The 23820-nt window shown below is 44.6% G+C and overlaps 1 protein-coding gene across 6 annotated transcripts in view; it reads left to right on the top strand.

Moving 5' to 3' along the window:
• The window catches only part of poe (E3 ubiquitin-protein ligase-like protein poe), a 248224-nt gene that overhangs the window by 60620 nt on the left and 163784 nt on the right, over positions 1-23820 (top strand). For 3 of the 6 annotated variants that reach the window (XM_077649149.1, XM_077649147.1, XM_077649146.1), the window contains 8 exons: positions 117-219; positions 4261-4405; positions 8029-8108; positions 8756-8893; positions 13364-13546; positions 14080-14208; positions 16089-16211; positions 20323-20457. In XM_077649149.1, the coding sequence (XP_077505275.1) occupies positions 117-219; positions 4261-4405; positions 8029-8108; positions 8756-8893; positions 13364-13546; positions 14080-14208; positions 16089-16211; positions 20323-20457 (1036 nt within the window). The remainder of the gene's footprint in view (positions 1-116; positions 220-4260; positions 4406-8028; positions 8109-8755; positions 8894-13363; positions 13547-14079; positions 14209-16088; positions 16212-20322; positions 20458-23820) is intronic. The other 3 variants (XM_077649151.1, XM_077649150.1, XM_077649148.1) reach the window with 1 other exon arrangement.

Genomic DNA, 23820 nt, shown 5'->3' with positions numbered 1-23820 from the left:
TGCAAAAACAGTTCATGCAGTCTTGTACTCATCTATTGATGGGCGAAGTCTTGGGCCATTCATGTGCACGAGGCATTGCTGAGCTTTCTGCTTTCGCATCTGTTTTCTTGCTGCAGCCCATTGAAGGATGTCCAAATCATCTACATTGCAAGACTTCTGCACATCTTTGAGTACTTAATCAAGAACTTGTACGATGCTCCAGCAGCCCTTGTTGACCAGGTGAGGAGTATAGGCAGTTCTTATAGAATTTTGGCACATGATGTGGTCACATCCAAGGTATACATTTTATGGAAGTTGACTGTGGGCATATCAGGCTCTTGAATCCAGGCAGTACTGTACAAGTACAGCATACCACAGCACAGACCAGCAGCATCCTTAGGGTTATGAGAAGTGCTGTAAAAGTTTGGAGTGACATGCAGTGCATACTTGTCCTGGCTTCATCTCTTATACTTAAGTTTTCATCTTGAGTTCTTGCAGCTTATGCTTACAAAAGCTCAGTCATTTCATGGGTCTTTTGGCTTCACCTATGCATCCTTCCCTCCAGTGCATGCTGCAGTAGGGCTTAGGCCCTGGCCGACTTGGGCCATGCCTACCTGTGGTCAACTGTAGCAGCACTGAAGAAGTATTATTTTTATGTGGTATTGTATTTAATCACTGTAAACTAGGCAACAGAATTCCCCATGAAAGGGTTGGGGGTTGAGCAGCATGGAAGCGTTTGCATCTACAGATTTTTATATTTCTGAGACCAGTAATGTGTGTTGTCGTCAACTGAATGGTTATGTCTCATGAGCAGTTCACTTTGCTTGCTAAGATGAAAGTAGCCGCCATAGTGGCTCAGTGATTATGGAACTTGGCTGCGGATCGAAAAGACACTGCTTCAGTCCTGGCCGCGAAGGTGTCATTTCGATGGAAGCGACATACTAGAGGCGTCGCTAAACGTTAAATGTTAAACGGATAAAACGAAACTTAGTGAAAGCTCTTTACAGACATCTGCTAGAGTATTTAAAAAGTATTAAAAAGAGGTGGGGTGCACTCTTGGTAAGGATTAAAGCTTGCGCAAGCTGCCGCCCTGGCTCGGTGGTTATGGTGATCAGCTGCTGACCCGAAGTACGTGGGTTCGATCCCGGCCATGGCATTGGTATTTTGATGGAGACGAAATGCTAAAAGCTCGTGTGCTGTGTAATGTCGGTGCACGTTAAAGGGACCCAGAAAGGCAGTCTCAATAGAGGTGCGATATTTCTGGGATGTTCAAAAGACAGTTCATAATTATCCCCCAGCAAGAATTATTTTAATGCGTTTTGTGGAAGCCGAGATATATGCAGACAAAATTTGAACTTCCGCTTCTTCGCGCCTTTCCCTCTCCTCTCGCACGCCAAAACGGCGGCGCTCCCCCGCCAGCCCCACTCACTCGGCCCCTCTCCTACCTCCGCCGGCTGCGGCGCGCGCGGAGTGGCCGCGGCCACTGTGGCGCGTGACGTATGAAAGAGTTTGGCGCTGTGAACCAGTGATAACCCCCGGCTACTGACGTCATTTGCAAGACGTGACGTCGTCTGCCAGGTTTTCGTGCGAAAGCCCGGCACCGCGCGTCGCCGCGAGGTGCAAAACCGGGAATTTTTGAAAATGTATTGTAAATTTCCCGCCTGCTTCTGTGGAAATACGGCGGGACAAAGCCTTCCGCCCCTTCCCGCACGCCCACTCCGCGGAAGCAGCGTTCTCGCTCTCTAACCGCGGTTGAGGTTCGTGCTCGAGGGACAAAGGGGAGGGACGACACAGCATTAGCACTCATATGCTATTTATTACAGTTGCAATCAATACACAGAGCGGGCCAGCTAGCTACAAAACATCAACGAGGCATTCCTCGGAAATAGAAGGCTACGTAAGGACTTCCGACTTACCGGCTGGAGCAGGGGCCCGACTTCGGAGGTATCGGCGGTGAATGTTTGTATGCGCCGATAATGGCGGCCGGGTTTTCCCGCGCGCGCCGCATTCTTGAGGCAAAGGAAAACAGGTTTCGACACTTCTGAGGTCTCGTACGCGGCATGGACGCTCGGTGGCCTGTACTCTGCATAGCGCAAGCATTTTAAAGCCAAGCTCAAACACCCTTTCTGTGGCCCTTTAAAGAACCCCAGCTGGTCGAAATTCCCAGAGCCCTCCACTAAGGCGTCCCTCATAGCCAGAGTCTCTTTGGGGCGTTAAACCCCATAAAGCTATAAAGCTTGCGCCTTTAGCTCGGTCATCACATTTTTGCAATACATGAAGACTTCGATTCCTTTGAGTTGTTAACAAGTTGCAGCTTAAATAAAAAAAAGGCATTGTTGCATGAGTGGTGTTGCTTTGCATGTCTTTTCAAAATTTACAGTGAAATTTGAACATCAAGAACACATTGCTCAAGCCAAGTGCAGTTAACCTGCTGAGCACAAACTGTTCATGTGCAGTACTACATGCTACCTGGCACGATGCCTCAGTGGCTTTGACACACTGCCACTGTTCCTAAAGTTCCAGGATCGAATTTCGGCCGTGGCGACCACATTTTGATAGTGGCGAAATGCCCATGTGCTTTGTGATGTCAGCACACATTAACTCTTTCCTTAATGTGAGAAAACAGAACTTCAGGGTGGCGTGCTGCGAAAAAAATTTATTCGCCCATAAATTAAAGAAATCTGCTTTGTTGCTGCACATAATTGTGGCTTTCTTTTTAATGACTTAAAGAAAAAAACGATATGTATTGCTTATAAAATTCTAAAGATATTAAATAGAGAATAGAAGCATAAAAAAATCTCAAATACGCGTTATATCAGGAAGAAGTATTAAATGTTACAGAACTCTTCATGCTAAAATTTTGATCAGTAACAAAAAGAAAAAAACGCTCGCGTGAAGCACTTTGGGCTAACTGCAGTGCAGTGCTAAGGTCAACACCGGGCCGTCTTGGAGAAAACTTGATCCGCTACACTGCTGGTGCCAAGGGATTGTTCAGAACATAGCAGGTACCTTCAGAGTGGCTCTTAACAGCAGCGAATCTACTTGGCAAAATTTGCACACAGGTACCTGCCGGTAGTCCAGGCTGGCAGAGTAGTCACCTCTTTGCGAATTAAAATCTGGCGAATGGATGTCTTCTTTCCATACAAAGCTGTCGCTTGCATCTACAAAGTCTAGTTTCGATGTTACCGAACCGCACGAACATGAGAACACAAACATTGCTGAGTAGCATCTGCATGTGGGGAGGACACCACCTCGGACGCAATGTCCACCGGGATCACTCCGCTTTGACAGGTTTTCTCTGGAAATTTGAAAATACTCCCTCATACCGCTGACGAAAAAACAGTGTCCGAAACTGGATCGAATTATTTTTCTAAAAATGCTTGGTTGTGGTGGTGGCAGTGAGTGATGCGAGGGAGCACCTGTGTCACACAGAATGGCCCATTTTGCCAGTGCCATTTTTCATAACCGATGTGTTGCTTCAGGATATTAAACCCCACACACCAGTGCCAAGTACATGCTTCAAAATTAGTACCCACTTCACAGAAAACAAGCAAGCATGCATTTTCTGCCAGACAAGCTTCTCCTGTCTGAACTGTCTGAAGACTGTAGACTAACCTCAGGGATATGCCTGTTTGTCCACTGTTGTGCCCTAGAACAGTGTTGTGATCTAGAATGGTAAAGTCTCTTCTGATTAGAAATGGGGATGAAGGAAGAAGACGACGAGCTCTGACTTACAGCTGAAGTGTATTGCTTGGCCTGCGAAAATATATGACGAGCTCAACCAACAAAAGAAAAATATAGCAATAACAAGAGATGATTCATACTACAGCTCTTGATGGCGACAACAGCGGCATCATTTAGTTGTTGCTAAAAACCTCAGTTCATTTTCTGTGATTGCCACAGAGGGGCTGCTGACACATGCTTCCCTTACCGTTGCAATTTCTGCAGCTTCAGGAATTGTGCCAGTTAGCTGATTGTTGTCTGCTAATCACTTTCATTTCTGCGAAGTATGGCCTGCAGGTTTTGCTGTCACAATCCCTGCAGTTTGTCCCAAGGCGTCCTTTCATCATTTCATGTACATTATTGTGCATTATTGTGTCCCTGTTTCACATCGCGCTGCATTACTCAATGGATTATCAACTTGCCCAAGCTTCAGTTCCGGCCTCTTTTGATTTTTTTTTTTTTTTGTGACATATCGTAACTGCACCTGCTTATGTGTTGTCCAAATTTTGGGATCTGAGTGCTGAGAGATTGTCTTAGCAAGGCTTGTTGTCTGAACAGGTGCAAGCGAATTTGTTCACTCTGCACGGGTCTGCCTGCATCAGTCCTGACACCGAAACTGCCAAGCAGCATGGAAAGCTCTTTTTTCCATGCAAGGAAGTAGAAGAGAATTTTGCCAAGAACACACTCTCTGACGTCGTTCAAGGTAAGTGTCAGAAATAACAGTTCCCTTTATTATTGTTGAAGAGTTGGGTGGATGTGCTTATGTGCGTAACACATGGCTAAGTGATGGCTATCAAGCATTCATTGCCACCAATGCCAGTTTGATTTATTAACACTTGTATCATATATATCATGTGATAAAATGACAGGTGTGCTTTTTTTCATCATGGTATTTGGTTATAAACGGCACACATTCCTAAAGTTATGCTACTACTGCGAGATTGCAAATGCTGAAAAAAGAAAAGAAACATGATACAGCTATTATTGGGAAAGGCAGTCTGTGTTCTTTTTGTACCACATGACATTGATATGCTCTGCTCGTGTGGAATGAATATGAAAATTGAGTGTACAATTATATTATTTCCAGCAAGCATGTCTTGACGAATGCACAGTAAGGCTAATTGTTTACTGTCCTTCAAGCATTTTGTCAGAAACATTTCCTTTTTTTAGCTACCTGGCACTTCTGCATCTCTGCCACGTCACGTCATAACTCTTGTCAGTATGGGCAAATCACTGCAGTGAGTGGTACTTCGGAATAATTCACTGTGTCTGATGTACGCATTTGCCAATAGTGGTTTCTTTGTTTAAGGGGGGGATCTGAATCTGAAGCCTGGTTCTGAAACCAACTTTTGACTTTTTGCTTATTTTTACGAAATTAAACACACTTGTACAGCTTTTTTCACTGATTTCAAATATGCATCCAGTTTTTGAATAGATCAATTAGTTTTGAGATAGTCGGGAATTAATTACCATTGTATTCAGCCTTAATTGTGAGAAATTGGATGAACAAAAAATTCATTTTAACCCATGGTTAGATAGCCCATAAGATGAAGAATCCAATATTGGAAGGAGATTTTTAAATTTCCACCCTGAAATTTAATTATGTTGACCTGTTTTTGACACTTGATTTCTACATTTCAGAACTAAAATTTGTGGCAGCATAAATTGAGTAATTTTAGTCAAATTAAAAGTCCACTTCCTACATTGGAGTCTTCATCTTTTGGGCTATCTAACCATGGGTTAAAATGAAATTTCTGTTCATCCAATTTCTGACAATTAAGGCTGCATAAAATGATAATTAATTCCTGTCTATCTCAAACTAATTGATCTATGTAAAAACTGGATGCATATTTGAAATCAGTGCAAAAAGCTGTAGAAGTGTTTAATTTCGTAAAAATAGGTAAAAAACCAAAAAAATCTGTTTCAGAACCAGGCTCTCCCCTTAAAGCAAATTCGAAGTGAATAGTAGTAGTTGTCTTCGAATAATTTCGAAGCAAATATTTCGAATACCGTAAAAGCCTATATATAATACGAGGTGTAATTTGTGGATAGTAGAAACTGAAAAAAGCTTTCATTGGCATATAATGCAAGTAAGGCAACAGCTCCAAGGCGTTCCAGAAGTCGCGAAAGCTGAATGTTCTCAGATTATTTGTGTACGCCGGCATGCCGGATAACACGTGTGCAGTGCGGGCGCCAAATATCTGGCTGATTCAGATAGGGCACTGCGCTCACGCCTACTCGTGCCCTTCGCTTGCGAGCATGCACAAACCAGCTCCGGCATACACGCAGGACCCGCCGCGGTGGCTCAGTGGTTAGGGCGCTCGACTACTGATCCGGAGTTCCCGGGTTCGAACCCGACCGCGGCGGCTGCGTTTTTATGGAGGAAAAACGCTAAGGCGCCCGTGTGCTGTGCGATGTCAGTGCACGTTAAAGATCCCCAGGTGGTCGAAATTATTCCGGAGCCCTCCACTACGGCACCTCTTAATTCCTTTCTTTCACTCCCTCCTTTATTTCTTCCCTTACGGCGCGGTTCAGGTGTCCAAAGATATGAGACAGATACTGCGCCATTTCCTTTCACCAAAAACCAATTATTATTATTATTATACACGCAGGCGGGCACGCTTCGGAAGTGTTCGTAGTTGGTGCTTTAGTGATCGTCATTATAGGGTGTACTGTCTTCCGAAAAGCCGTTGCCAGAGATATCTTTCCACTGAAACGCGTCTTTGGTACCGTCAAGCGAGTTTGATATCCCACATTTCGTGAAATTACAACCGGTGAGTTCTTCGGGAATGCTAGCCCAAGCGTCCACCATCCAACTGCACAGCGGGCTGTAGGGGCGCGTGTCCGGCAGCAGTAAGTGCATGCTCTCCCTACCTCATCCAGACCATGTAGCAACGTTTGGTGTGGTACTGATGCTTTCGGAAGCTACGATTACTTAGCTTTTAAAAGCAGCCAAGGGCTGCTTTTGTGATCCCGATACTATGGGCGGTGGAGTGCTGGGCATCGCGAGGGACCTGGCGTCGAAATTGAAACTACCAACCTATGCCATAGCTAGATAGCGTCTCCTCTCATTCGAAGCGTGGTAGTAATGGCGCTCGATATTAACGAGACTGGATCTGCAGATTTTGGCCGAAAATTGTTTGTATCCACACATAATGCGAGGTGGAAATTTGCCATGCTAAAATCTGGAAAAAAAACCTAGTCTTTACACGTATTTTTACGGTACTTCTGGAACTTGAAAAAGGTTGAATGGCAGAATAAGCATTTTCAAATACACAAGGCCACTACATGAAAAGAAAAAGAGAATGCATTGAAGTTTTGTCACATCTATTGAATCTGTGTCGAGTTTCTGCAAAAATGGCTTTTGGAAATTGGGGGAGCCAACCTACATGGGGTGCCAACATATCTATGGAGTGTGAGACGTACATGTGGGGCCTCCAACTGCTGCTCTTAATTGCAATTGGGTCGTTGCACAGCTATTGCTTTTAAGCGGTGACTTCATGACACATGCTAGGCGTACGCACCGTGCGCCCAGCACTACCCTGCGTCAGGCATTGGAAAAGGGCACCCATCTCCATGCGTCTCATGCTAGCTCCGCTTCGTGCTCGCGCCGTCGCTGTTGTGTAGCAAATTTCATGCAGAAAAGAGCAGTTGCAGCAGCTGCAGTCAGCTCGGACTCGCTCCACAGAAGTCAAGGGAGCCGCGTGTCCTCCAATTAGAGAGATTTAGCGTAGCAAAATCCACTTCTACAGGGTGCGACTGTGCATGCATAGATCGCACTGAGGATGCCACAAGGCGCCAAGTGCCAGCCAGCTTTTTGCATGCCTGCCCTGCTGGGACATTCACATGCTCTATCGGGACATTGCCAGAAGCTTATCGTGCTATGCTAAATCTCTCTACTGATACATGCCACCGTGCCGCTTACAGCGCATGCGCACCACAGGTATCGCAGCCATAGACACCTGGCAGGTACAGATCTAGGCACCGTGCTTCCGCCTGCTCATGTTTGTTGCCGCGAGCATGTGTAAACCGGCTCCGGCATGCGCTTGAGAGTGTAGCCACACAGTGCAAAGTTGGGGCTTTGGTTGCGTTTGCACGTGCCTTGGTGCCATCGCGGAGGATGTACGCTGAACCGAAACCGCACGCAGCAATAGTTCCAGAAATGTTATTAACTCGAGACGAATACTTTGAGATTTCGAATGCCAAACATTCGGATTGAATCGATATGAATATTTCACTGTTCGACCGAATATTCAAAATTATTAAAATATTCGCACAAGCTTAATCTGATGTAATGCAAATTGATTTTTTTTTTTTTTTTCACAGGAGCACACATCAGGCCAAAGTTCTACCATCTGATGATTCTGGAGTCTGGCACACAGGATGTTCCCAAGCTGGACGGCTTTGTGAGTGTTTACTGTGACATCTTGATGTTACTTGACTCAAGTTCATTACTTGCTCTGGCAGTAAGGAAAAAAAAAAATTGAAGGATTCAGTTATTTTGGGCTCATTGATTTTTTTCATTTGTACAGATGAAAACCATATCTTTACAGATTATAACACTATCCTAAGTAGTCTTTTTTTTTTTTTTTCATCACTTTTACTGCTGTGCCGGGTTGCAGGCTAGGTGGAGGATTAAAATACTTCTAAGAATTCCCCTTTCACTTTGAAAGCAAGCTTTACGTACAAATGAAACCAAGTGCAAATCAAGATTACAGCAGTCAGACTATGAAATGATAGCTACCCTTAGTTGCATTAAAAAGTCTGTGCATGTAAACTTGTGTGCCTGTGTGTTAATGTTCGCACTGTTGTCAAAGTGCTGTATTACCAGAAGCAAGTCTTTGTCCTTTTTTGGCAGGGTATTTGGTGTTCTAAACAATAGCTTAATCAAAGAGTTGCCTCTTTGTTACCATTGAAGTTCTTGTAGTCCTATTGCTAATAGGAAAATTCCTTACAGTTCTACAGCTTGATTTTTAATTGTGTAGTAGAATAAGTCCAAAGAATGCATGTGAATGAAAATCTTATTTTGCTCTTGCACACTTCACCAATGCAGGCCTGCAGCTTTCTCCTTGCATCACCAGATGTACTCAATTACTCCGACCTCTATGGAGCTGTACTTTCGCTTCTTTGGATTGGAGCTCAGTGTGATGCAGTGAAACGACCCTCTGATTACCCTAAGCTCTCATATTTGGTAAGAGTTGCTACCTTATTCATGCTTTTAGTACTTTGTGTGGTAAGGATGGACTTGACTCTCTAAGCTATTACTGGAGTCCTATTACAGAATGTTATGTCCTGTCCATTTGAGTTCCTTCAGTTAATAACATTTAAGGCAGGACTTCACGGACCAGGTTTATTTTGACCTGCAGCCAGAGACTTGTCCCGAGCGAACAGCCTAAACGATGGCAGTGAGTATTCACAGGTGAAAAAGGATGAAGTCGCAGCCAGATAGGTGAAAAGGACGAAGGAACCCGCACAGTGCACTTGGCTGATGGGGGAATGACAACGTCGTTAGCTTCATGCAGTTCAGGTCCATCGTACAGCTTTTTCACCTTTCACAGGCGGGAACACAAGTCGGCATGAATTACAGAAACAGCAGCGTCCATGTCAATCAAAGCCTCAATGCGTAAACCTGCTACCCACACTAAAACCGTGTTTGACAGGCATTCTGTAGGAATTTGTCATGCGTCCGACACATGCAGCTTTCCCTCCAAAAACTGCAGCAGCTAGTTTTCCGAGCGAAGGTAAGGAGCCGAAGAAGATGGCCGGAGTGGAGAGGTCCATGTGAAAGCGACTCTTGAGTGGGGTAATTAACGCAGAAAGTAATTTTGACACTGATTTCAAAGAATACGAGAAAAAAGCATCATTAGGCAGTGTGTCTGACAAACTGATAGCAGTTCATAGGTTAACACAAACCATCAGTGACGTTAATACAGTTAACTTGTCAACAGACAGTCTTGCCAAGCAAGACTGCAGAAAGAAACCACACGTGGTAATGACCCAAATAATCATTGCAATGTAGAGCTTTTATTGCACAGCTAATCATTTCTGGAGTGATGATCCAGCATTCAATACTTATTTTTAGTGAACATTGGAAACTCGATACTCCAGGCATGCTACTCAGTGTGCATTCTGTGCTATGTGGTGTATTTTGGTAGAGCTTGCATTCAAAGCAGTGTGAGTGCTTGCGCTACTGGAGAATTTTTGAGTATGTCAAAGCAGGTACACTTTACCGCGGTGCTGAATTTACCAAAGGCCACACGCTTGTATCATTGTATCTCATCCATTGACAACTGTAGCAAGGAAAATGCAAAGTGAACTTCAGCTCACATTTAGGTAGCGTCAGTATATATACAGTCAAACCCACTTATAACAATACCGCTTTTAACAATATATCGGATATAGCAATGGACAGCCGCGGCGCCGTCACCTTTGCAATGTGTTCTATGGTAAAATAAATAGCTTATAACAATGCTATCATACGAGATTGTCGGTTCTAACAATTAAATGTAGTCATTTGGAGCCAACCCTCAAAGTAAAAAACTCGCAAACGCAGCTACCACGCCAGCCAAACTATGCTTACGGCGCAAAAAACGCGCGCGCATATGCGGAGCCGCCTGCACAGCGGCTGCGAAAAGAGCTGGAGAAGCTTGTATGACTCGGAGGAGGAGAAAAGACGGGCACTTTCCTCTGGGCAGAGGTGGAGAGGGTAGGGAGGTGCTTCCTTTTGTTGCTTTTGTATCCGCTCGGGGAGCAGTCCATTCTGAGGGTGCGCCGCCCGTAGAAAACGCGTCACGGCATTTCAGCGTGGGCTGCCCCATCTTTCCCACTTTCTTTGGCTCCTGCTTCACGAGCTGCACATGTTCCGAGGGCAGCGTGCAGCGTCAAAGCACGTGCGTTGCCAGCGTGGTTTTTATCATCTGCCATCACCGGCCTCGGTCCTGCTGGTTCTGAAAGCCCTTCGGATTCCTCCCCAGAGTTCAACAATGGACGATTCTCCTTCAGGAAGAGCGGCCAGCGTGGCTCTACTGGATCGACTGCCGCAGAAGAGAAAGCGAGCGGCAATATCTTTGGAACCGAAGCGAAACATTTTGAGGGAGCACCGAGGTGGTGAAAAAGTGTGCAACTTAGTATGCAAGTACGGCCTGTCACAGCCTACGGTTTCAACCATTATCCGCAATGCGCTCAAGATGAGTGAAAACAAATGCCATGCTAGTGCTGGCCATGCTATGGAGGACGGCCGGAAGAGGATTCGGCATGGTGCCTACAAAGACGTGGAGGAGGCACTGTATCAGTGGTTCCTTAGCGCACGTGCTATGAACTTGCCAATTAGTGGCCCAATTTTAGCGGAGAAGGCGAAGCACTTTGCGTATCTTTTTCAAAACAGCGATTTCCAGCCTGGTGGTGGCTGGATTCAGCACTTCAAGGAAAGGCACGGAATCGTCTACAAGGCAGTCGTGGGCGAGGCAGGGTCGCTCGATGTCGACGTTAGATGGAAGTGGTTGGAAGGGACACTGCCGTACATCCGCGAAGCATATGCAGACCGGGACTTGTACAATGGTGACGAGACCGGGCTCTTCTTCCAAATGCTTTCGTCGAAGACGCATGCACTCAGAGGCGATCCCTGTAAGGGCGGCAAGCAGAGCAAATTGCGGGCGACCATATTCCTCTGTGTGAATATGGACGGCAGCGACAAGTGCCCCGCGTTCGTAATTGGAAAATCTAGGAATCCCCGCTGTTTCCGTGGTGCTGCGAGGATTCCAGTTCGTTACCGTCATAATAAAAAAGCGTGGATGACGCGTGAACTTTTCCGCGAGTGGCTGTGCGAGTTCGATCAGCGGATGCAGCATGAAGGCAGGAAGGTGGCATTGGTCCTTGATAACTGTACTGCACACCAGACTGCCCAGAAGCTGTCGTATGTGAAAATTTTCTTCCTGTCGCCAAACACGACTGCAGGCTTGCAGCCCATGGACGCAGGCGTGATTGCGTGATTCAAGGCATTGTATCGCCGGCGTGTGTTGAGCAGGCTTGCTCTTAACCTGGACATTGCTGTGCGTGAATGCCGACCCGCTCCAGACTTTAAGATTTCGCTCCTGGTGGCTGTTCAATTCAATCTTGGGGCATGGGCAGAAGTCAGCTCCTCCACCGTCATGAATTGCTTCCGAAAAGCGGGCTTCACCGGGGATATCAGTGACGCGGAGTGTCGCGAAGCTCCTGCCGATGGAGCGATTACAGAACTTTGGTATATGGTGCGCGGTGATGACGGTGACGCGGAAGGGCTTGAAGAATTCTTGCACGCCGACGATGCAGTCACCACAAACGAAGAATTGACTGACGAGGTGATCGTTGCAGCAGTCACCGACGCGGAAGACGATGACAGCAGCAATGACGAAGATGAACCGGAGCCTGTACAAGTTGTCTCTCATCAGGAGGCCTCAAGAATGATCGCGTCCCTGCGGGACTTCATTTTTGCAAAAAACCTTTCACTCGGACATGTCCAACATTTGGATGCCCTCCAGAACGATGTCATCAAGATTGCCGCGAAGCAGTCGAAACTCACCGATCACGAGTTTGTTTCAGCAAAGAAGTGAGAAGTGCAAGCTATTTTGCCCTATTTAAATGCTTTCAAGTTTTCATGTTTTCTTTGGTTTTTTTTCTCGGGCACTAAGGGATTTTTCAAGCTGAGAGGCAGCCGCAACAACCTTCTCGTATTTTTTTACAATGCCCCTTTCGTGGTAGTGAAATATTTTTGTGGTAGTGAAATATTTTTATATTTAACCTATAGGCATTCTGGCGGGAATTTTTGAAAAGATCATAAATCTGAAAAAATCGTTAGTGTGAGGTCAGTAGTAACAAGAGGTCACTGTATTATGTTATTTGACAATGGGGCATTTTTATTGCTCATGATTTTGAGCATATTGACATATTAACGATCTTGAGCATATTGGGCATAGAACCGAGAACGTATCAATGAGGTTCTACTGTAGATTGTGAGCTAGGTACTTCATTGGCATTTGTAGGACCCTTGCTGAAGCTGTTGAAGTCCTGTTTTTCTGATGTGTGGCTTAGTAAAATTGTGTTCAACTGTAATAATCTTCAGGTATAAATCGTGTTTAATGGGATGAACTGATTTGGTCTCAAAAATGTGACAACATATTGCTGCACACATCAAGTGGATGATGGGAAACAAGGATGATGGGCACCTGACCTTCACTTCAACGGAAGAAGTTTAAAAAAGCAGAATTCATTCTTGTGAAAAGCGAGTGACGCCTGCTTTTTCCAAGCCTGTTTATTATTTTTTTTTTTTCAACAAACAGGACCTCTTTCAGTTCTCTGGATACATGGGAGAGTACTGCAGAGATGTGCACCTACAAACTTTACAAAGAAACGCAGATATAATCCTGCACCATTCCTGAGTGATAATTTTTACTCACATAACTGATCATGCAAGCACCGGCCTAATTGACCATTGTGATCTTACAATGTGTGAAGAGATCTGTTAGGAAATTCCTGCTATATAGCCAGCATATCTTCCGGCATGTTTCACTTTGTATTCTTGAATTTCTTAACGTCTTTGTCTATGTGAAAATTTATTTCTCCCTGTTTTGCTATCCGTACTAAGTGTATAGCAGTGCTGACTGCATATTTATCATTTTGGATCCAGGGTGCAGCTGCTGTGCAGTACTGCTTTGGTGCAGTGTGGCGCTTGCTACTGAGCCTGCCCCCCTCCATACAGCTGTCGGAGGCTCTGGCTACAGGCAATGCAATGCTTGACCTGCCGCAGATATTGCACGCCATTGTCTGGGTTTCACGCTTTGGTCACAAGAACTTCAACATCTGGATCAAGGTTTGCCCTCTTGTCATGTTTCTTTTGCAGGTTTTTTTTGCCATTGTCTCTGTAGCCTTCTTCAGCAGTGTTATTGCTCACACTGGGACCAGAATTACGTGTCAGCTCGCAAAAAACATTTTTGTCCTAGAGGTCCAGATCTAGCGCTAAAAGATTACTCTAAATGACCTTGCTGCCTTTTGACCACTATTTAACAAATAGTGACATTTACAGTGAGAACATTTCCAAACTATAATAATGATTTTAAAAAACATGATTTGTCTTCAAGCTCAGCATTGTCATATCATTAGACTAATTGCATATACTGCCTCTCTCCCATTGACCTCCTTCAAGGGATGGTGAAATGGTTTTTTGAGAATGCGAGGTTATTCAAGAAATCAAATCTATGAAGCCTCTAAGAAAGCATGCAAAGTAGTTTTGCGCTAGCATTTAAAATGACGACATATTAACAGATTAAATCCGCGACGATGTTCAGGCTTCTCCTCACAGCTTTGGAGTAGTGCATGATAATGTCATTTTTGCCGAAATTTCAGGTGTCCTCGGCCTTCTGCATGCTGCCATGCACCTTCCGAAGCCGCCCAATATTGCTTCACGACCTTCACCTTCGACGGCGTTCGTTTCCTTCATTGAAACTGCTTCTTCGCTGGAAACTTAGCGCCGCCGTACGTGATGTCACCGTTGCGGCCTCTGCCTGTCGCTCTGCACTGCAGAGAAGCCTGAACAGCGACGCTGCTTTAGTCGGCGATTACATCATCATTTCAAATGCTACCGCAAAAATATTTCGCGTGCTTTACCAGCAAGTCTCGCACATTCGGCTCGTTAAAACTCGGTGAATTCTAAAACATCTTCAGTTGCCCTTTAACCATGTCATGTGTCAACAACAGCATCTTATCCCTGCCTACCATATATACTCATGTAAGAACTGCCCCCATGTAAAGGCCGTACCGGTAATTTGACAGCCGGTAATTAAAAAAAAAAGCAGTCAGCCATTAAAAAAAAAAGCAGTCAGCCAAAAGAATTTTCATGTGTGCATAATTTTATCCATGTGGTGCATTCTGCTGGGAGCAAATGGATGATACCTACCTGCAACACTCAGCACAACCACGGACACATTGTCCTGCGCCGCTGGACTAGTTCCGCCTGGAACCGTGAACATATGGTTCCTCAGCGCTGCCAACTCTTGTGCCCTTGGCATTCGTGCCAGAAAAGACAAAACGTTAAGCTGCACTAAAGCTGAAATGGGGTGCACCCATGCTAGTGGTGTGTTTCCTTGCGGCGACCCGCTGCCTGTCAGCCTTTTAGCGGGGGCAGAATACGCACCGAACTAATGCGCCATTCACCTGGTGTTGTTAAGCCTGGTGTGCTTTGCATCGAAACTGCAGCAGGACAGGGTTATTCGGCGGAGAGATATCGGAGAGGCCTTTGTCCTACAGTGGGCAATATAATGCAGTAAAGAAGTGATCTTAGGCTCAGCTGAGGTGGCACAAAAGTCCATTTGGCTATGACCTTTTTGACTATGAACCCTTGAAGCGCCATCCCCAAGCTGTATTGTCGTAGGAAATCGTACCAATGTCACCAATGATGAACCACATTCGTCCGGCCCGGTGTTGCACTACTCCCACTGCCAAAGACGAGTTGCAGCCAGCAATTGTCTAGCTTGCAATTTTCATCACTGGGGGGTGGTAGTTGTCCATGAAATGCGATTCGAACCTTTGGCATGTGTTTTAAGCCTGACAACAGTTGTTTCATAATGGCATCAGTCATGAAGAATGTCGGTAGTGGTGATGCCCCAGAAAAAGAGCTGCTCCTTGGAGCAGTTCTGACAACAGCATTGCTGCTGATCTAGAATTATTTCCGGCAGTCACTGTGACTTCATTTGCGAGCTGGATGGAGACTTCTTCAGATGACGACAGCTACGACAACAGCAGTGATATGCTGGAGAGTGCACGTTACTGCTAATGATGAAACCTTGGTTTTGTTCGGACGAAGCTATGCATGTGCACTTCACATTGTGTTGCAGTGTATTGGATCAAATAAATACGGCACATTTCTGTAAAGTTGCCCCCAAGAGCAGCCTTTTCTTTTTAAACTTTTGTGTTAATTCTAACCAAAAACTAATGAAGTAATATAATTTCAGAATTAGAATTATGCAGAAAAAATTGACTACTTAAAAAAAAAATTGGAGAACTTGGTTCATTTTTCAGAAAATAATTTGGCGATTTAAGGGGCTTTTTTTTTTTCCTTTGTAGGATGCTTTGCTACATTGCCTGCATTTGTCTTTCAGGATTCCCTACTTAAAAAAAAAAATTGGAGAACTTGGTTCATTTTTCAGAAAATAATTTGGCGATTTAAGGGGCTTTTTTTTTTTTCCTTTGTAGGATGCTTTGCTACATTGCCTGCATTTGTCTTTCAGGATTCCCTACTTAAAAAAAAAAATTGGAGAACTTGGTTCATTTTTCAGAAAATAATTTGGCGATTTAAGGGGCTTTTTTTTTTTTCCTTTGTAGGATGCTTTGCTACATTGCCTGCATTTGTCTTTCAGGATTCCCTGGTGAAGCAGGGCATGACAGCGCAGCGGGCTGAGTCTACTCTTCATCAGGTCACAGCAAATGCAAGCCAGCTTCTTTTTGATGTCAGGGTGTTCAAGCAGCTGGCCAGCAAGCAGGTAAACTTCCAACTTGGCATCTGGCCAACTAGATTAATATTCTATTTTTACTGAGCATTTCTCGCGTGACACAATTTGGGCTGTGCTGTTTATAACCTCAACTTTACATTTCATGGCTTAAGGGAGAAGTTAATGATTTTTTTTTTTTGTCAAATGTCAAACGTTGTTCAGTTTGACATACAAAAGTTCAGTTAGTAATAAATCCTTCAGTTAACCATTTTAGTAAGCTAGTGGCATCTGCGGCACTCGGGTTTTCAGGGTCAATTTTCATATTCAGTTATGCTGGGTTAGAGTGCCTAAACAACCAGATTAGATGTGTGGTCATAACTGTGAGTGTAGCAGCTTAGTTAATGTTGTTGTTTAGCTTGCATTTGCTTCTCTTCAGTTTATAAAGGACCTGACAGTCCAGCCTTTCTGTAGCTGGCTTCAGGCCTACGTGGTTTGAGTACAGTACTTCCTGTGACCTCCAAGGTCAAGTGCTGTACCACGGTATTGCGTTACATGCTAAAGTTACAGAAAGTTATAAGTAAGGCCCGTAATTTTCTGCAGTGGAAGATCTTAAATTCTGCGAACTGAGAGTGAAGAATCTGCAGTATTGTGCGGGAAGGCTCTCCTGCGTTAACGCATGCGGCCTTATGCGCAGCAGTAGCGGCCACTGTGCCATATGTTGTTTCGTGCCTCGTTGCGATGAGTTTTTGCGCTGCTCAGTTGTGCACCCGTTCACCCTTTTGGTCTCCCCCCATACCCCTTATGGCTCTTTCACTGTCTTCTCTTTGTTCTCAGCGGTCCATACCCCCTCCTTTCCACATTTGTAGCAATTATTTCTCGCCAGTGCATGCAACGTGCTTTGCCTCGCAGTTTTCAAGCCTGGTGGATAAGCTTGCTGTGGCTATTTCAAAGAGCAGCAAAAAAAAAAAATCACGCAGTATTTGTAGCTTGGATAAATAATATAATAACGCATAGTGCTTTCTGAAGCAGATAATTTAAGAAAAAACTGGCGTGGCATTTTATTTGTACAAAAACGGTAATAGTGCTTTCGGCAGGCGCCAGAACCATGACTCTTCCCATAGAAGCTTGTGTGTGCATTGCTGCTGTATGAGTGGGTGCTGCTCAAGGTATCTGTACTGTCATTGTTGTCTGATCGGCAGCACTAAGAGTAGTGCAGAGGTGCACAGGCCATTGTTTAGAACGTTATTTTCGACTTTCAATTATGTATCTTACTTCTTGAGACCTTGTCATGAATTCTGCAGCCACTATGCCTGTGCCAGTGTATATGAAAGAAAGTCTCCAAAACCAAGGAAAGCATAGGGGTATGTCCCTATCATTTTTTTTATGTTGATTAATAGGAAATTTATAATCATTTCATGGCTGAAAGGTAATTGATTAGAAAGTTAAAGAAAAAAACAGCCACATGGAGGCCACCAGTGGGATCCTTATCCACGACCTCCAAATTTGCATACGGTGTTCTACCAACTGAGCTACGACAGCAGCTGTCGAATCTTCTATTTTCTAAGGTATTTGTGTTGCATGTAACCTGACCTTGAGAGTGTTCACCAGCGCCACCCTCGTCTATAGCGGCAGACGTAGTGTGTCCTGTATTCCCACAAATGTCACATGCAACGTGATTGAACGGTGAGGGCGTAAGCTGTCTGTGCGAGGGCCCTCTAATGCTATACCTATGGCACCAAGACTCCCACAACAGAGGCCCTCGTTACGCTGTTGAGCAGACAAGAGTAGGGAAATGAGAGGCTCGTTATGACATCAGTGGTGCTCCAGCTACTCCATTTGCACCATTCTGATGCATTTACATTTTGCTGCTCCAGTCTGCTCCAAAAGCGGCAAATTGATCAGTATTGCACCTTAGCTGCGCAAAAAGAAGACACGGTTACGGGAAAACGACTATTTTTGGAACCATCCAGGCTTTCAGTTGGCGACATACTAACACGTTTCCGCAGTTGGCAATCCAGAGTGGGCTGGCTTGTGGTAGAATTTAGCAGCCATTTCATTCGCCACATGGTGGAAGAAAAGAACTCAGGAGAGGTTGTTAAATCATATTTTTTTAAACTAGCTGCCCCCCCCCCCCCCCCCCCCCCCCCCCCCCCCCCCCCCACATCTCATCGTGCTTGCGCATGCTCAGCAGGCATTGCAGCAGACGACGCCACTGAGCCCAGCGTTACTATTCTCTGCGCCTTCGGCCAAAGACTCTCAGATGTCCTCGCGAAAACGCATGACTTCTTGCACACTTTTTGGCGTGCAGCTCGGATAGCGAGGGCCTCTCCAGAGTTTTCCTTCCTTCATTATCGCGCATCATGTCGGTTGCATCGAATGGTTGGATGTCGGTCAACCCTGAAGAAGCCTGAAGAACAAAAGCTTGGAGCAGGTCCAGCGAGGTCAAGCTTTGTTCAAACAAGAGAATTTCAGCCTTGCTGATTCACTTTGCGAGCTTGATGAATTTGTAAAAAATTTCAAGAAGCGTTGAGATAGTGCCAACATGAAAGAATGGTTCAGGTGAACCTTTGGACTTTTACTCAAGCATGCGTGGCTGAACTTGCGTGCGAGACAGTGCCAGCATTAATAAAATGTTTTGTCACTTTTTTTTTTGAGCACTTTTCTTCTGTTTTTTTTCTTCCGAGCTGCACATATCTAAGCCTGATCTCGTTAGTAACAAACTCATCTGGATGACTCCTTTATTCCGTTCATGCTGCTCCCGGGTTTCTCCAGAATTATCGTTCTGGTACAAAGGTGCTCCAAAATGAATATTTTTCTGCTACAAAAATTGCTCCAGAACTTGAAATGGCTGGACCACCACTGTGACATACATATTAAGGAAGCCAACAGCCACCTTGTGAACTTATGTAGTATGTTATGCTATGTTTTGAAGAAAAATTGTAAGTAATCATACTGCAGAGAATTTGCTGAAATGCATGCCATTGGTTTGCCTTGACATCAAGGAATGCCAAGAGTAAAAATATTGTGGGGTTTTGAAGCTGCCGCTTCAGAAATGGGAAGTCAAGTTTGTGTTCCTGTTTCTGGAGTGGCAACTTGAAAAGAGTGTTATGACAGACAGGATGGTACAGTACTGTTCATTGCAATACTGTTAATGGTCCTGTGTTGCAGAAAAGCTGATGTCTGCATCCATGAGACAAAAATGCACAAAAAATCCCCAGATAAGCTAAAGTACCTAGGTCTCGTGACCTTGTGATGTCATCACAGCTTGCCGTCCGGATTGTGAGCAAACTGCCCACCATGGCAGGTTGCAGTTAATGATTGATCATGAGAGGTTGCACGGAAAGAGCAGCCTGCGCCTCACAAGCCTCACTGGTGGCAGCACCTGCTGTCGCAGGGTGGCGGTGCATCGTTTAGCCACTGTGCCAGGAGTGGTATTGAGGGCTCCTAGGGATCTAGAGATCTAGAATGTAAAGCAGAGAATGACCAATTCGGCATAAAGTTATCGTGTCATACCATTAAGTCAAAGCTTAAGTGTCCCCTCTTTATTTTTTACCCTTATTGCATTCTTTGATGCCAAGACAAACCAATGGAATGCATTTTAGCAAGTTCCCTACAGCAAAAATTCTTAGTTTCTCCAAAATCTGGTATAACTTACTACATAAGTGCACAAGCACTAGTTCTACATGAAAATAAATGGCATATTTGAGACCAGCACACAAAAACACACATTCCATGAAAATTTCAGTTGTAACATCATTAATCAAAATTTTTTTCTAGAGCAGCTTCCCTCCTAATTGGTATTGTTTTTTTAGTTGACTCCAACTTATGCTGGTGCCACAGAGTTGATTATTACATTTTAGTCAATAATTGAACTACATCCATAATAATCTAACAGATCAAAAGTTCAAAACATAATGGCATAGCGGGAAGAAGCACCCATAATGAATGGTGGTCTTATGAAGTATCCTGATTTCTTTTGTTTGAAATGCCTTGTAGTATTTCAGAAGTGATGTGCAATTACACACTTTTGGAGTGTTATTCATGAAACGTTCGAAATTATTCAGTATGATACTGTGACTATTCACTTCACTTTGCACTCCTACAGATGTGGACCATTTTTGAAAGCTTAGTCTGTGCTCTCTCTCGGTTTGCATTCATGTAGCTGGGCCAGGGACCAGCTGACCTCTCGGGCCCTGTAAGCCGCTCTGAGCTGCCGCACTTGATGGACCTCTTTGTGCTGGAGGCCCTCGTTGCCAAGCTGCAGGTCTCCTTGGATGTCACACTGCTGAAGCCATCGGTGGGTACTTGGATTTATGCAACAAAACTGTGAAGGACAGTAGCAAAGATGGCCCAGTTAGCATGAGGCTTAGCTTAAAGTGATGAAAATTCAATGGGAAGGTGATGCATACCTATTTTTTTAATGTCATTATCTCTTTTTTGTCACCGAAACATCCACTGTTTTGCCATTTGAATTTTCACCGCTGTTTAAATATCGATTGCTGCAATCTGTACCATAGGGGCTGACCTGGTCCTTGAACCATACAAGGCAACAAAATCACATATATTTAATCTTAACACGGTGGCCACAGCGAACCAGCAGACTGTGAAGCTTATGTTCTTCGGTTTACACTTGTTTGTTCTGAGGACCCTCTACAATGGCATAGTAAACCATAATCATTTATATCTGTTAAAACTTGGCTTGTATTTCATGCCATCTTATTTAATGGGGGATGCAGGTCTTCAAATGCGAAGAATATCGCGAAAAAGTCAGTTTTCTAAAAATCAAATTTTCGGCATGTTTATGCATTCAACTTTCTGTGTACAAAATATTAGTCCAACTCCATCTACAAATACAAAAAAAAGTTGTGTGCCCGCGAGACCTAAAAATGATAGAGAATGAAGAGACGAAGCTGAAGTTTACACTGCACCGGCTGCACTCCTGCTCATTCAATTGTGATCATTTCGGTGTCGTTTGGAAGCTCGCTTCCCCCACCACGTTTGTTTAACCAAAAAGACACTAGTTGAGGAGTGCGCATCCATTGCTGCCGCACGGTTGCTCACGTAATTCTGGCACAGATAGCTCTCTTGCGTTGGGAGCGGGGGTGGTGAAGAGCGCCGCCAATGGTGGCAGCCAAACCAACAGCGCGAACATGCAGCAAGAAGCAGGTGCCTCCACAGCTGGTCTACCGGCAGAAGTGCAACCGTGGGCACTCTCCTTTATCCCAGCCATGTTGTCTGACTCCCAACTCTCCCCGGTGTTGTGTGAGGTGTTGCATTTCGTGCTTGGCTTTTCAGCAGCGCTATATAGATCATACCCATGCATCGACGGCTTAATGTCCTACTGCCCAGCCGTTGCCAATGGCATTTTGCTGCACCATTTTAATTAGCATGCGCGGAATCATCCTTGTCCCGTTTGCAACTCGTTTTTATATTTAATGGTGTACCATAAGAGCAAATACAGTTGAACCTCGTTAGAAGGAAGTTGAAGGGGCCCGGCGATTACTTCATTATAGCCGTAGCTTCATTATAGCCCGTGTTGACCTAGCTTCCAAAGAGAATCATCATCCTTCGTTATACCCATTATTTCGTTTTAAACCGGTTCGTTTTAACGGGGTTCGACTGTAGTGTAATATGGTGTGTTACGTGAGCAGCTACACACGATTGATGATCAGTCCTTTGAAATTTAAGGAATCTGGACGTGAAGAGGGGATGCGATGAATAAGGCACTGAATTTTGCTACAGAACCCACTGAATTCCGAGCAATTGCAATAGCCCCCTGTCAGGCGGTGAATTTAAGATGGGGCGAGACTTTGTTTTATCAAAATTTAAATTTATATGTTTTGGTTCCTGCTGACAGAGCATTTCTTTAGCTTTCAGACAATATATTACACATGGTATTCGCAACTTTAGAGACTCTTTTTTGATCCTTTTTCATGGTCATGTCTAGCGGAAGTTTTTAGAGGTTTTGATTTGCATTTTTCTTGCCCCATTTTGTTTTCAACTTTTAGGTTTAGCAACCTTGTAATGGAGCATGTTTTTAGCTTTCAGAAAATATATTACATTTGGCTGTTCAAGCCTTCAGGAATGCTTTTTTTTTTCATCCTTTTTCGTTGTTGTGTCGAGTGGAAAGGTGAGTTTTCAGATGCTTCATCCGCATTTTTCTCAAAACAGCATTTTTGGAAGTTCATGTACCTTTTTCTCAGGAACTATTAGGTGTAAGGAAACAAAATTTTTCAGATGTTAATCAGTGCCATTTACATAGCTGGTACCAGAATCAATATCCTAAATTTATTTGTATTTTTTAGACTAAAAAGAACCAATCGGGTGGCAGTTTTATTGCATTGACAAAGAAAAAAAACATAATGAATCGTTTTCGTTCAAAGTGCATAATTTTGGTGCCAGCTATGTAAAGCTTTAATAGCTACTTTCATATAAAATTTCAGCACTCTGCAGATATATGTTAATAAAAAGGTACAGCCGGGGACAAAAGTTTCTGGACTGCATGCGCCGTGAATAATGCCGACAGCTCAATTATTAGCCACCGGCTTGAGACCACACCTGTGAAGGTTTGAAAGCTAAAATCCTGTTCTTTCATCGCCACCAGTGTGGTCTCCAGCCAGCGGCCAATAATAGCGCTATTGGCTTCGTTTACGAAGCACGCGGTCCAGGGACTTTTGTCCCCGACTGTACATTAGTAGAAAACGAAAAAAAAAATTCATATTTAATCTAGTTTTGAGCTGTAATGCAGCCTGCATCTATCTTTAACATTCCTTGCAAATTTTATAGCTATAGCTTTTATTACAACTGCTGTGTGGCCAACTTTTGAAAACAATGAATCTCACCCCACCTTAATGTCATTTCCAACGATTGACATTAGCCTGAGCTGACATCTTTGGTTGCGTCGTCACGTGATTAAAGTTGTAACGTCGTTTCGAAATGCTTCCAGTGAGGGTTCCCTGAGGACAGGCTCCGCTATAAGCTCAGTGGCGGCAGATCGCTGTGCGTTGCTGAAGCCTAAACCTACGTCCGCCTTCATTTGCCACTGCGTGTTCAATCTGCGGTCGCCTGTGGTTGAAATATCGCAGCAGCTGCACTCAAAAATCACATTACCAAGAAGCGTAGCTGTTGACCAATTCTTCGATAAGTTCCTTTCGATTCATAAATACAGGAGGAGGAGGGAAGAACCTTTATTATCCAACAGAATGGGATTCCCCCAGCCCCCTCAACACTAGGCCGGGGATGCAGGAGGCACAGATTCATAAATGCGGGAGGAGGAGGAAATAACTATTATGCAACGGAATGCCATTCCCCGACAGCCCCCGGCGTAGGCAGGAGGCACCGCTTTGGATGCTGCCCGGGAGGTCTTGTGTCCCGGCAGCCTCTCCGGCCAGTCGGACGAGGTGGAGCTGGAGCTCAGGGTCTGAACTACGCAGCAGGGTCTTCCGGGATTCTTTAGAATCGATATTTAGCACCCTCTCAGGAGAATTTGGGCATTCCCAAATTATATGGTCGATGGACCCTCAACCCGCAATGTGTACACTCGTCTGATCTTACGTCCGGGAACATGCGGTTCGCCAGGATCGGGTGCGGATTCATGTATGTTTGGAGTCGTCTCCATGCAACTGCCTGCATATTATTTCACGACAGGTCTGGTGGGAGT

The sequence above is a fragment of the Amblyomma americanum genome, chromosome 1 (assembly GCF_052857255.1).
Source record: "Amblyomma americanum isolate KBUSLIRL-KWMA chromosome 1, ASM5285725v1, whole genome shotgun sequence".
NCBI lineage: Eukaryota > Metazoa > Arthropoda > Arachnida > Ixodida > Ixodidae > Amblyomma > Amblyomma americanum.
Note: the sequence above shows the minus strand (reverse complement) of the source record. Positions and strands in the feature narration are given on the sequence as shown.